The sequence below is a fragment of the Poromitra crassiceps genome, assembly GCF_964638095.1.
Source record: "Poromitra crassiceps genome assembly, chromosome: 20".
Classification (NCBI taxonomy): Eukaryota; Metazoa; Chordata; class Actinopteri; order Beryciformes; family Melamphaidae; genus Poromitra; species Poromitra crassiceps.
This window is the reverse complement of record NC_139637.1, coordinates 24,182,667-24,195,428: the sequence shown is the minus strand read 5'-3', so window position 1 is coordinate 24,195,428 and position 12,762 is coordinate 24,182,667. Positions and strand designations below refer to the sequence as shown.

Here is a 12,762-nt window from a genome sequence, read left to right as displayed (position 1 = left end):
GCTCAACGTCTTTCCTCCTCAGCTCAGAGATCTCCTGCTTCAGCTTCTCCTGAAGTTCTTCAGCCCGACTCGCTTCCTCTTTCTGCTGGGATCTGATCTGCTGCTTCACCTCAGAGCTTCTCTTCTCAATGAGACGGACCAGCTCAATGAAGATCTTCTCACTGTCTGTCACTGCTTTATCAGCAGAGAGATTCATAGCCTTCACCTCCTGTTGAAGCACCTTCACGTCTTTCTCTCTGGCCTGGAGTTTCTTCTGGATTTTTTGCCGATTCACCCCGAGCTCTTTCTGCTTCTCGCCCCTTTCTGCAGCAGCTGAGACTGTGTCGTGTCCCTTATGTTCGTCCACGGAGCAGAGATAACAGATACACTGCTGATCAGTACGGCAGAACATCTTCATCACCTCGTCGTGACGAGAGCAGATGTTCTCCTGAAGCTTCACGGTGGCTTCCACCAGCCTGTGTTTCTTAAATGGAGCTACATCATAGTGAGGCTGGAGGTGCTGCTCACAGTAAGAGGCCAGACACATCAGACAGGACTTGAGGGCTTTCAGCTTTCTCCCAGTGCAGAAATCACAGGCCACATCTCCAGGTCCAGCATAGCAGCGATCAGGAGGAGCAGCTTGGAGTCCGGTCTTCCTCAGGTCCTCCACCAACTCTGCTAACATGGTACTTTTCACCAGGACAGGCCTCGGTGTGAAGGTCTGTCTGCACTGGGGGCAGCTGTGGATTTTCTTCTGATCCTCTGCATCCCAGCAGTCTTTAATACAGCTCATGCAGTAGCTGTGCCCACAGGGAATCGTCACCGGATCCTTCAGTAGATCCAGACAGATCGAACAGCACCCTTTTCCCCCGTCCAGCTGAATTCCTTGCTGCGCCATTTCACTTCTCAGTGACAGTGAGTCAGATAGTTTCACTTCCTCTGAACTGAAACAAGCTGCGGCTCTGCTCCAAACCAAACCTCTGTTGTTTTCTTCATGTTCATGTGCTGATCTGCAGTGAATGGGCTGGTCAGCTCTTGCACTTCACAGCATGTTTACACCCATCTTTAAACTGGCAGATCTGTGAAAGGGGAGGAACAGGATGTGGAGAGAATAGAACTGGCTGTGTTTGAGGGAGGGGTTATCAGGCTTTGCTACATTCCAGGAAGAGGAGCGTTAAAGAGGCAGTGTGTGTTTAAATACAAACTTACAATCAATCTCTCTCCCCCCTTATCCCCCTCACTTTAAGTGCAACATTTCAAAATAAAGTTCAAAACCCTTGTAAGTGGCTTGTGGAAATTAACTATTTAGAATGGTTCTCTCTCTCTCTCTCTCTCTCTCTCTCTCTCTCTCTCTCTCTCTCTCTCTCCCCCCCCCCCTCTCCCTCTCTCTCTCTCTCTCTCTCTAACTTTTGTAAGAGATTTGTACGTACAGTAGTTGTAATGGTATAATGAGTAAAAACAAAACAGTCAAGCATTCAGAAATAATATCCTATGCTCCTCACTCGGGGTGCGTCGTGTCCAGGGACCCCCATCCTGCGTAAGTAGGGTTCCCAGAGTAAAAGCTGGCCATTAACATCACTGATAACAAGTGATGAAATGTCTCTGTTGACAGGAGGACTTGTGGTTGCGGAGCGATGGTTCCAGGTTTGACTATCAGCTCTGTGCCAGTGGAGGGTCCAACAACCTTGGAGGCACAGAACACTGTGTGTGCGCGGAGATGAACTCTGGAGGTAAAGTCATTTTTCCTTCAAGCTGAACCTCCCTAGCCTGGTAAACTAGAACCTCCCTGTCACATGGCACACTTCTCTAACATCAGTTACATTGCTGTTTTCGTACAAATGGTCTCTTGTCATTTACAGACCAGGACCGCTGGAACGATTTGAGTTGTGGAAGTCAGTTACCCTCTTTGTGTATGCCAGAAGGCTGGAAGAACACAGTTCACAAAATACATCTTAGAATTGTCATAATTAATAATTAATCAATCAATAGACATTTGATCAATAATTTTCCATGACAGTCCCCCCACCGTCTAGTCTCGCACGCCAGCCATAGTAACAATTTGTGGGTGTTTCCCACACAGACCGACTGTATCTATGGAAACAGCAAATGTTGATACTTTTGTCTTTTTTTGTATAGCTGACCAATAGGACGAATCAGCGTGACGTCACTTGCCACCCAGAAATGCGTAACCCCGCGGCAGTTAACTAGTATGAATTGTGCCAAACAAACGTTAATATCTCAAAAAGTATACATCACATCGCTTATATTTGGAAATTCAGAATTAGCTCAAGAGTTTGATCTATAATATATGCATGTCGTGTTAAGGTTTGCGTCGACTAAGTTTGGCATGGGACTGGACCTTTGTGCAAAGTGGGGTTCCTCTGCCTTTCCGACATGCTGCCACTCCGAACGTTAACTTCCATTATTCGGCCTGGCGGTCGTTCACCTTAGAAGCCGCAATGCCGACCTTAGGTTTAGGCGTGGGGGTGGGAGAGGTTAGGTTTTGGGTTAGGGTCTGGGGGAGGTTAGGTTTAGGCATGGGGGGAGGTTAGGTTTGGCGTGGGGGCTGGGAGAGGTTAGTGAAAAACGGGGAATATAGACCCCCTTTCTGAGTGCCGATATTTCGGAGTGGCAGAACGTCGGAGTGGCAGCACGTCGGAGTGGCAGCATGTAACCGTGCAAAGTCTGCAAAGTTTGGTTTATTTTCATGCATGGGAAGTCCAACTTCCCGGGAGAAGAAGAATAACAATAATGGCAAATACAATAAGTATACGTGTCGCAGCTTTTAAATTGTAAACACGGTCAGCCGGCTAGAGTCAGACGCTCAAACTCAGGCTCCATAGGGTTCCATTGCCGTTGCCACCCAGTGACGCGGTTTGTTTGTTTGTTTTGTTGACGTCATCATTGAAGACCCAATGTTAAAGTCGTTATTTTCTACATGCATGCAAGTGTTATGTACAGTATGTACTTCCTGGAATGAATCAGAAGAAATATTTTATTCATTCTTGGGGATTTTTTTATTGATCTTTGCAAACATTCACTTTGATCACACATTCAATCACTAAAGCCTGGTAAAACACACACACACACACACACACACACACACACACACACACACACACACACACACACACACACACACACACACACACACACACACACACACACACACACACACACACACACACACACACACACACACACACAGCTCCATTAAGGCCCATGTAGTGGGACAGAAACAGTCACAACTGACTGCTATAAGGCAAAGAAAAGAGCGCCACCTACAGGAAATCAAACATCATCAACAGAAAATTTAACTTGGAAAAAGTCCCGCCCACAATGTTTGACTGACAGGTGATCTGTGGGAAGGGCAGTGACACCACAGCAATGAGAGCTAAGCACCAAAGATGGAGAGAACACACACACACACACACACACACACACACACACACACACACACACACGCGCGCGCGCGCGCACACACACACACACACACACACACACACACACACACACACACACACACACACACACACACACACACACACACACACAGCTGCTTTAATAAGTCCTGTCTACTTGAGCTTACACAGCTCAGCAGCTCCAGTGTAAAAACACCACAGTCCAGGATGGAGAGGCTGAGTGAATGTGGTCTGGACTCTGTGGAGGAGAGTTATGGTTTCAGAGACTCTGTAGAAGGACAGAATACCTGCTCTGTGATCCAGGTACACTCCTACTCTGGAGGAGCGAGGGCCTGTGATGGGAGTTGTGATACTGTTATGTCTGAACCTGAACTGACAACCATTGCTGAAACACTGTAATGCCCAAGACTTGTCATTGTATCCAAATCTACTTTCACTCCCGGTTCTGCTAATATCTTTATATGAGACTGCTATTGAAACTCCCCTCCCGCTCCACTCCACCTCCCAGTAACAACATCCAGTCAGACCCTCTCTACTCAGGACCTGACAGCAGTAGTAAGTGAATATGTCTGGGTGACTAGAATATGACTGTTCTTCTCTCATGTATGTTGCTTTTCTGTTCCCCTCAGATAATAACAGCTGTGTGTGTGCTGTGTTTGGATCCAGTGTGATCTGACGTGAATATTGTAAGAAGTCAGCTCTGGTCTTGGGCTCTGGTCGTGGCAGTAAAACATCCTCTTCAGTCACTGTCAGTGACATCTTAGTAAGAATGTCCTGTAGTTTCTCTCTGGCCTCTGACACCGCTGCAGTCACATCCTCAAAGTAGCCCAGAGGACGGGTATCGATGCTGGGTGAGTCTGTAGATTGACTGAGACGCGACAGCGAGGGGTAACTGTGGAGGAAGTGGATGTGATCCTCTGTGTGTGAGAGCTGCTCCAGCTCAGTGTGTTTCCTCCTCAGCTCAGAGATCTCCTGCTTCAGCTTCTCCTGAAGTTCTTCAGCCCGACTCGCTTCCTCTTTCTGCTGGGATCTGATCTGCTGCTTCACCTCAGAGCTTCTCTTCTCAATGAGACTGACCAGCTCAATGAAGATCTTCTCACTGTCTGTCACTGCTTTATCAGCAGAGAGATTCATAGCATTCACCTCCTGTTGAAGCACCTTAACGTCTTTCTCTCTGGCCTGGAGTTTCTTCTGGATTTCTTGGCGACTCACCCCGAGCTCTTTCTGCTTCTCGCCCCTTTCTGCAGCAGCTGAGACTGTGTCGTGTCCCTTATGTTCGTCCACGGAGCAGAGATAACAGATACACTGCTGATCAGTACGACAGAACATCTTCATCACCTCGTCGTGACGAGAGCAGATGTTCTCCTGAAGCTTCACGGTGGCTTCCACCAGCCTGTGTTTCTTTAATGGAGCTACATCATAGTGAGGCTGGAGGTGCTGCTCACAGTAAGAGGCCAGACACATCAGACAGGACTTGAGGGCTTTCAGCTTTCTCCCAGTGCAGAAATCACAGCCCACATCTCCAGGTCCAGCATAGCAGCGATCAGGAGGAGCAGCTTGGAGTCCGGTCTTCCTCAGGTCCTCCACCAACTCTGCTAACATGGTACTTTTCACCAGGGCAGGCCTTGGTGTGAAGGTATGTCTGCACTGGGGGCAGCTGTGGATTTTCTTCTGATCCTCTGCATCCCAGCAGTCTTTAATACAGCTCATGCAGTAGCTGTGCCCACAGGGAATAGTCACCGGATCCTTCAGTAGATCCAGACAGATCGAACAGCACCCTTTTCCCCCGTCCAGCTGAATTCCTTGCTGCGCCATTTCACTTCTCAGTGACAGTGAGTCAGATAGTTTCACTTCCTCTGAACTGAAACAAGCTGCGGCTCTGCTCCAAACCAAACCTCTTGTTGTTTTCTTCATGTTCATGTGCTGATCTGCAGTGAATGGGCTGGTCAGCTCTTGCACTTCACAGCATGTTTACACCCATCTTTAAACTGGCAGATCTGTGAAAGGGGAGGGACAGGAAATATGTGGAGAGAATATAACTGGCTTAGTTTGAGGGAGGGGTTATCAGGCTTTGCTTTATTCCAGGAAGAGGAGCGTTAAAGAGGCAGTGTGTGTTTAAATACAAACTTACAATCAATCTCTCTCCCCCCTTATCCCCCTGACTTTAAGTGCAACATTTCAAAATAAAGTTCCAAAGCCTTGTGGAAATTAACTATTTAGAATGTCTCTCTCTCTCTCTCTCTCTCTCTCTCTCTCTCTCTCTCTCTCTAACCTTTATAAGATATTTGTATGTACAGTAGTTGTAATGGTATAATGAGTAAAAACAAAACAGTCAAGCATTCAGAAATAATATCCTATGCTCCTCACCCGGGCCGCGTCGTGTCCAGGGACCCCCATCCTGCGTAAGTAGGGTTCCCAGAGTAAAAGCTGGCCATTAACACCACTGATAACAAGTGATGAAATGTCTCTGTTGACAGGAGGACTTGTGGTTGCGGAGCGATGGTTCCAGGTTTGACTATCAGCTCTGTGCCAGTGGAGGGTCCAACAACCTTGGAGGCACAGAACACTGTGTGTGCGGAGATGAACTCTGGAGGTAAAGTCATTTTTCCTTCAAGCTGAACCTCCCTAGCCTGGTAGAACCTCCCTCTCACATGGCACACTTCTCTAACATCAGTTACATTGTTGTTTTCGTACAAATGGTCTCTTGTCATTTACAGACCAGGACCGCTGGAACGATTTGAGTTGTGGAAGTCAGTTACCCTTTGTGTGTGCCAGAAGGCTGGACTGTTCAACTCGCCCAAACAGCCACTGGGACCAAGAATGAGGAATACATTCAGGTGGTGTCTCGTCATCAGTGTTGGGGGTAACTCATTACAAAAATAACATATTACTTGTAATATATTACTTTTAGCAGTAACTCAGTAATATAACTTATTACTTATAGGATTTCAGTAATATTATACCAGTTACTTTGTCAAGTAACTCAAGTTACAAATTTAGCTACATTTTATTAAATCAAAGCACATATTTAAAAAAGATACAATCATTTCCTCATCAAACGGTCTGTTTTTATGCAAATAACCACTATAGATGACAATAACAAAGGAAACTAATATCATTTAGAATTTTGGATTGTTTACACTGACTTCAAGGCGGTTGAAATTATTTTTCGGGATGATTCCGGGGCGGCGATGTCATTCTGCTGCTGCTGTTGTTTTGGTGAAAGTAATGTAAAAGTAGTGTAATAAGTATTGAGTTACTCTAGACAGAAAGTAATATTGTAAAGTAACTTATTACTTTTAATTGAAAGTAACTAGTAATATGTAGTATATTACATTTTGAAAGTAACTTGCCCAACACTGCTCGTCATAGACATGGTCAATGGGTCAGCATGGGGGAAAAACCCTCCCGTTCTCCCCATTCATCATAGTTAGCATTTAGCTGCTAGCCCAGCCCGGGCAGACACATTTGGGGATTCAACCAGCGCAGTAAATGCACATTCTGAACAGACGTCTATGTACCTGCTCTAGAATCCCCAATCCTGTAGTGTAGAGCAGCAGCACCGTCCTTTGGTGAGTCCCCCCACCGTCTAGTCTCACACGCCAGCCATAGTAACATTTTGTGGGCGTTCCCACACAGACCGACTGTTTCTATGGAAACAGCAAATGTTGATACTTTTGTCTTTTTTTGTATAGCTGACCAACCGGACGATTCAGCGTGACGTCACTTGCCACCCAGAAATGCGTAACCCCACAGCAGTTAACTAGTATGAGTTATGCCAAACAAACGTTAATATCTCAAGAAGTATACATCACATCGCTTATATTTGGACATTCTGAGTGAGAGCAGAAGTAGCTCAAGAGTTTGATGTATAATATATGCATGTCGTGTTAAAGATTGCGTCGACTAAGTTTGGCATGGGACTGGACCTTTGTGCAAAGTCTGCAAAGTTTGGTTTATTTTCATGCATGGGAAGTCCAACTTCCCGGGAGAAGAAGAATAACAATAATGGCAAATACAATAAGTATGCGTGTCGCAGCTTTTAAATTGTAAACACGGTCAGCCGGCTAGAGTCAGACGCTCAAACTCAGGCTCCATAGGGTTCCATTGCCGTTGCCACCCAGTGACGCGGTTTGTTTGTTTGTTTTGTTGACGTCATCATTGAAGACCCAATGTTAAAGTCGTTATTTTCTACATGCATGCAAGTGTTATGTACAGTATGTACTTCCTGGAATGAATCAGAAGAAATATTTTATTCATTCTTGGGGATTTTTTTATTGATCTTTGCAAACATTCACTTTGATCACACATTCAATCACTAAAGCCTGGTAAAACACACACACACACACACACACACACACACACACACACACACACACACACACACACACACACACACACACACACACACACACACACACACACACACACACACGCACACACAGCTCCATTAAGGCCCATGTAGTGGGACAGAAACAGTCACAATAGAAATACACAACAATAAGAACTATCAGAATCAGAATCAGAAAGACTTTAATGATCCCCGGGGGGAAATTGGGACAAGTTACAGTAGCTCGCTCACAGAACACACATAGCATAAAATAAACAGTAGTAAATGCAATATTAAGCAAAATAAGCAGAATAGGAACACAACATAGCATAGAATAACAGTAGTAAATGCGATAGAAGCAAAAATAAGTAGAATATGTCTAAGTAAGCAAAATAGGTAGTGTAAGTATACATTCCGTGCCAATTATCATTATTGCACCCTGGACTTATATTAAGTCGGCTTATATAGGCCACACAACAGGTTATGTTTTCATATGAATACATGTGTATTCTTTGGACTGACTGCTATAAGGCAAAGAAAAGAGCGCCACCTACAGGAAATCAAACATCATCAACAGAAAATTTAACTTGGAAAAAGACATCAGAGTCCCGCCCACAATGTTTGACTGACAGGTGATATGTGGGAAGTGCAGTGACACCACAGCAATGAGAGCTAAGCACCAAAGATGGAGAGAACACACACACACACACACACGCACACAGACACACACACGCACGCACGCACGCACGCACGCGCGCACACACACACACACACACACACACACACACACACACACACACACACACACACACACACACACACACACACACACACAGCTGCTTTAACAACTCCTGTCTACTTGAGCTTACACAGCTCAGCAGTGGCTCCAGTTTCATAACACCTCAGTCCACCATGGAGAGGCTGAGTGAATGTGGTCTGGACTCTGTGGAGGAGAGTCATGGTTTCAGAGACGCTGTAGAAGGACAGAATACCTGCTCTGTGATCCAGGTACACTCCTACTCTGGAGGAGGTAGGGACTCCGAGGGGAGTTGTGATACTCTTATGTCTGAAGTAACAACTATCGCTGTAACACTCTAATGACCAAGACTTGTCATTGTATCCAAATAGACTTTCATCCCCTGTTCTGCTAATATCTTTATATGAGACTGCTATTGAAACAAACCTCCCGCTCCACTCCACCTCCCAGTAACAACGTCCAGTCAGACCCTCTCTACTCAGGACCTGATGCCATGAAGTGAATCTGTCTGGGTGACTAGAATATGACTGTGCTTCACTCATGCGTGTTGCTTTTCTGTTCCCCTCAGATAATAACAGCCCTGTGTGTGCTGTGTTTGGATCCAGTGTGATCTGACGTGAATATTGTAAGAAGTCAGCTCTGGTCTTGGGCTCTGGTCGTGGCAGTAAAACATCCTCTTCAGTCACTGTCAGTGAGATCTTAGGCCATTCCTCTGTCAGAACGTCCTGTAGTTTATCTCTGGCCTCTGACACCGCTGCAGTCACATCCTCAAAGTAGCGCAGAGGACGGGTATCGATGCTGGGTGAGTCTGTAGATTGACTGAGACGTGACAGCGAGGGGTAACTGTGTAGGAAGTGGATGTGATCCTCTGTGTGTGAGAGCTGCTCCAGCTCAACGTCTGTCCTCCTCAGCTCAGAGATCTCCTGCTTCAGCTTCTCCTGAAGTTCTTCAGCCCGACTCGCTTCCTCTTTCTGCTGGGATCTGATCTGCTGCTTCACCTCAGAGCTTCTCTTCTCAATGAGACGGACCAGCTCAATGAAGATCTTCTCACTGTCTGTCACTGCTTTATCAGCAGAGAGATTCATAGCCTTCACCTCCTGTTGAAGCACCTTAACGTCTTTCTCTCTGGCCTGGAGTTTCTTCTGGATTTCTTGGCGACTCACCCCGAGCTCTTTCTGCTTCTCACCCCTTTCTGCAGCAGCTGAGACTGTGTCGTGTCCCTTATGTTCGTCCACGGAGCAGAGATAACAGATACACTGCTGATCAGTACGGCAGAACATCTTCATCACCTCGTCGTGACCAGAGCAGATGTTCTCCTGAAGCTTCACCGTGGCTTCCACCAGCCTGTGTTTCTTTAATGGAGCTATATCATAGTGCGGCTGGAGGTGCTGCTCACAGTAAGAGGCCAGACACATCAGACAGGACTTGAGGGCTTTCAGCTTTCTCCCAGTGCAGAAATCACAGCCCACATCTCCAGGTCCAGCATAGCAGCGATCAGGAGGAGCAACTTGGAGTCCGGTCTTCCTCAGGTCCTCCACCAACTCTGCTAACATGGTACTTTTCACCAGGACAGGCCTCGGTGTGAAGGTCTGTCTGCACTGGGGGCAGCTGTGGATTTTCTTCTGATCCTCTCCATCCCAGCAGTCTTTAATACAGCTCATGCAGTAGCTGTGCCCACAGGGAATAGTCACCGGATCCTTCAGTAGATCCAGACAGATCGAACAGCACCCTTTTCCCCCATCCAGCTGAATTCCTTGCTGCGCCATTTCACTTCTCAGTGACAGTGAGTCAGATAGTTTCACTTCCTCTGAACTGAAACAAGCTGGGCTCTGCTCCAAACCAAACCTCTTGTTGTTGTCTTCATGTTCATGTGCTGATCTGCAGTGAATGTGCTGGTCAGCTATTGCACTTCACAGCATGTTTACACCCATCTTTAAACTGGCAGATCTGTGAAAGGGGAGGAACAGGAAATATGTGGAGAGAATAGAACTGGCTGTGTTTGAGGGAGGGGTTATCAGGCTTTGCTACATTCCAGGAAGAGGAGCGTTAAAGAGGCAGTGTGTACAAACTTACAATCAATCTCTCTCCCCCCTTATCCCCCTCACTTTAAGTGCAACATTTCAAAATAAAGTTCCAAACCCTTGTAAGTGGCTTGTGGAAATTAACTATTTAGAATGTCTCTCTCTCTCTCTCTCTCTCTCTCTCTCTCTCGCTCTCTCTCTCTCTCTCTCCCTCTCTCTCTCTCTCGCTCTCTCTCTCTCTCTCTCTCTCTCTCTCTCTAACCTTTATAAGATATTTGTATGTACAGTAGTTGTAATGGTATAATGAGTAAAAAACAAAACAGTCAAGCATTCAGAAATAATATCCTATGCTCCTCACCCGGGCCGCGTCGTGTCCAGGGACCCCCATCCTGCGTAAGTAGGGTTCCCAGAGTAAAAGCTGGCCATTAACACCACTGATAACAAGTGATGAAATGTCTCTGTTGACAGGAGGACTTGTGGTTGTGGAGCGATGGTTCCAGGTTTGACTATCAGCTCTGTGCCAGTGGAGGGTCCAACAACCTTGGAGGCATAGAACACTGTGTGTGTGCGGAGATGAACTCTGGAGGTAAAGTCATTTTTCCTTCAAGCTGAACCTCCCTAGCCTGGTAAACTAGAACCTCCCTGTCACATGGCACACTTCTCTAACATCAGTTACATTGTTGTTTTCGTACAAATGGTCTCTTGTCATTTACAGACCAGGACCGCTGGAACGATTTGAGTTGTGGAAGTCACTTACCCTTTGTGTGTGCCAGAAGGCTGGACTGTTCAACTCGCCCCAAACAGCCACTGGGACCAAGAATGAGGAATGCATTCAGGCTGTGTCTCGTCATAGACATGGTCAATAGGTCAGCATGGGGGAAACCCTCCCGTTCTCCCCATTCATCATAGTTAGCATTTAGCTGCTAGCCCAGCCCGGGCAGACACATTTGGGGATTCAACCAGCGCAGTAAATGCACATCTGAACAGACGTCTATGTACCTGCTCTAGAATCCCCAATCCTGTAGTGTAGAGCAGCAGCACCGTCCTTTGGTGAGTCCCCCCACCGTCTAGTCTCGCACGCCAGCCTTAGTAACATTTTGTGGGCGTTCCCACACAGAATGACTGTATCTATGGAAACAGCAAATGTTGATACTTTTGTCTTTTTTTGTATAGCTGACCAATAGGACGAATCAGCGTGACGTCACTTGCCACCCAGAAATGCGTAACCCCGCGGCAGTTAACTAGTATGAGTTGTGCCAAACAAACGTTAATATCTCAAAAAGTATACATCACATCGCTTATATTTGGACATTCTGAGTGAGAGCAGAATTAGCTCAAGAGTTTGATGTATAATATATGCATGTCGTGTTAAAGTTTGCGTCGACTAAGTTTGGCATGGGACTGGACCTTTGTGCAAAGTCTGCAAAGTTTGGTTTATAACAAGAATAACAGAATAACAATAATGGCAAATATGCGTGTCGCAGCTTTTAAATTGTAAACACGGTCAGCCGGCTAGAGTCAGACGCTCAAACTCAGGCTCCATAGGGTTCCATTGCCGTTGCCACCCAGTGACGCGGTTTGTTTGTTTGTTTGTTTGTTTTGTTGAAGACGATGCCAACAGTGAAAATGTCATCATTGATGATAAGTTCATCATTGAATATTTACACCTGACATGTCACTGTTGATGTTTAGTGATTTCATTTATGATGTCATACGGTAATGTTGTCCAACGCGTTCTCACTCCGAGCGCGTAGCATATTGACGCTTTGTCCCGTCCCTTGTGCGTCGCGTGTTCTAACACGTTACCCTTGAGCGACCCATGAAACGACTTGGGCTTTCCGACTAAACTCCAATGTAAACCCATGGAAGTCATCTTTGACGCTCATGGCAACTGCTCCCCCGTTAGGGTCTGGGGGGAGGTTAGGTTTAGGCGTGGGGGGTGGGAGAGGTTAGGTTTAGGCGTGGGGGGTGGGAGAGGTTAGGGTTAGGGTTAGGGTCTGGGGGAGTTTAGGTTTAGGCGTGGGGGCTGGGAGAGGTTAGCTCCTCCCCCCAGACCCTAACGGGGGAGCAGTTGCCATGAGCGTCAAAGATGACTTCCATGGGTTTACATTGGAGTTTAGTCGGAAAGCCCAAGTCGTTTCATGGGTCGCTCAAGCGTACCATGTTAGTAACAAGCGACGCACAAGGGACGGGACAAAGCGTCAATATGCTACGCGCCCGGAGTGAGAACGTGTTGTTGTTGTCACGTTCGAG

At 46.5% G+C, this 12,762-nt stretch overlaps 2 protein-coding genes across 2 annotated transcripts in view; both read right to left on the bottom strand.

The window, feature by feature from the left end:
* Nucleotides 1-877, bottom strand: part of LOC310795142 (tripartite motif-containing protein 16-like) — a gene marked incomplete at both ends in the record, with an annotated part of 1,671 nt that extends 794 nt beyond the window's left edge. Inside the window, one exon of the mRNA XM_083657185.1 lies at nt 1-877. This exon is cut by the window's left edge and continues 794 nt beyond it. Coding sequence (XP_083513311.1) covers nt 1-877 — 877 coding nt within the window.
* Nucleotides 878-3,219: 2,342 nt separating this feature from the next.
* On the bottom strand, nt 3,220-10,254 carry LOC310794978 (uncharacterized protein; the record flags this gene model as incomplete). The annotated part of the gene is made up of 3 exons (XM_083657003.1): nt 3,220-5,216; nt 5,769-5,799; nt 8,591-10,254. The coding sequence occupies 3 exons, from the start codon at nt 10,252-10,254 to the stop codon at nt 3,555-3,557; spliced, it is 3,357 nt and encodes a 1,118-aa protein (XP_083513129.1). The 3' UTR covers nt 3,220-3,554.
* Between the last annotated feature and the right edge of the window lie 2,508 nt (nt 10,255-12,762).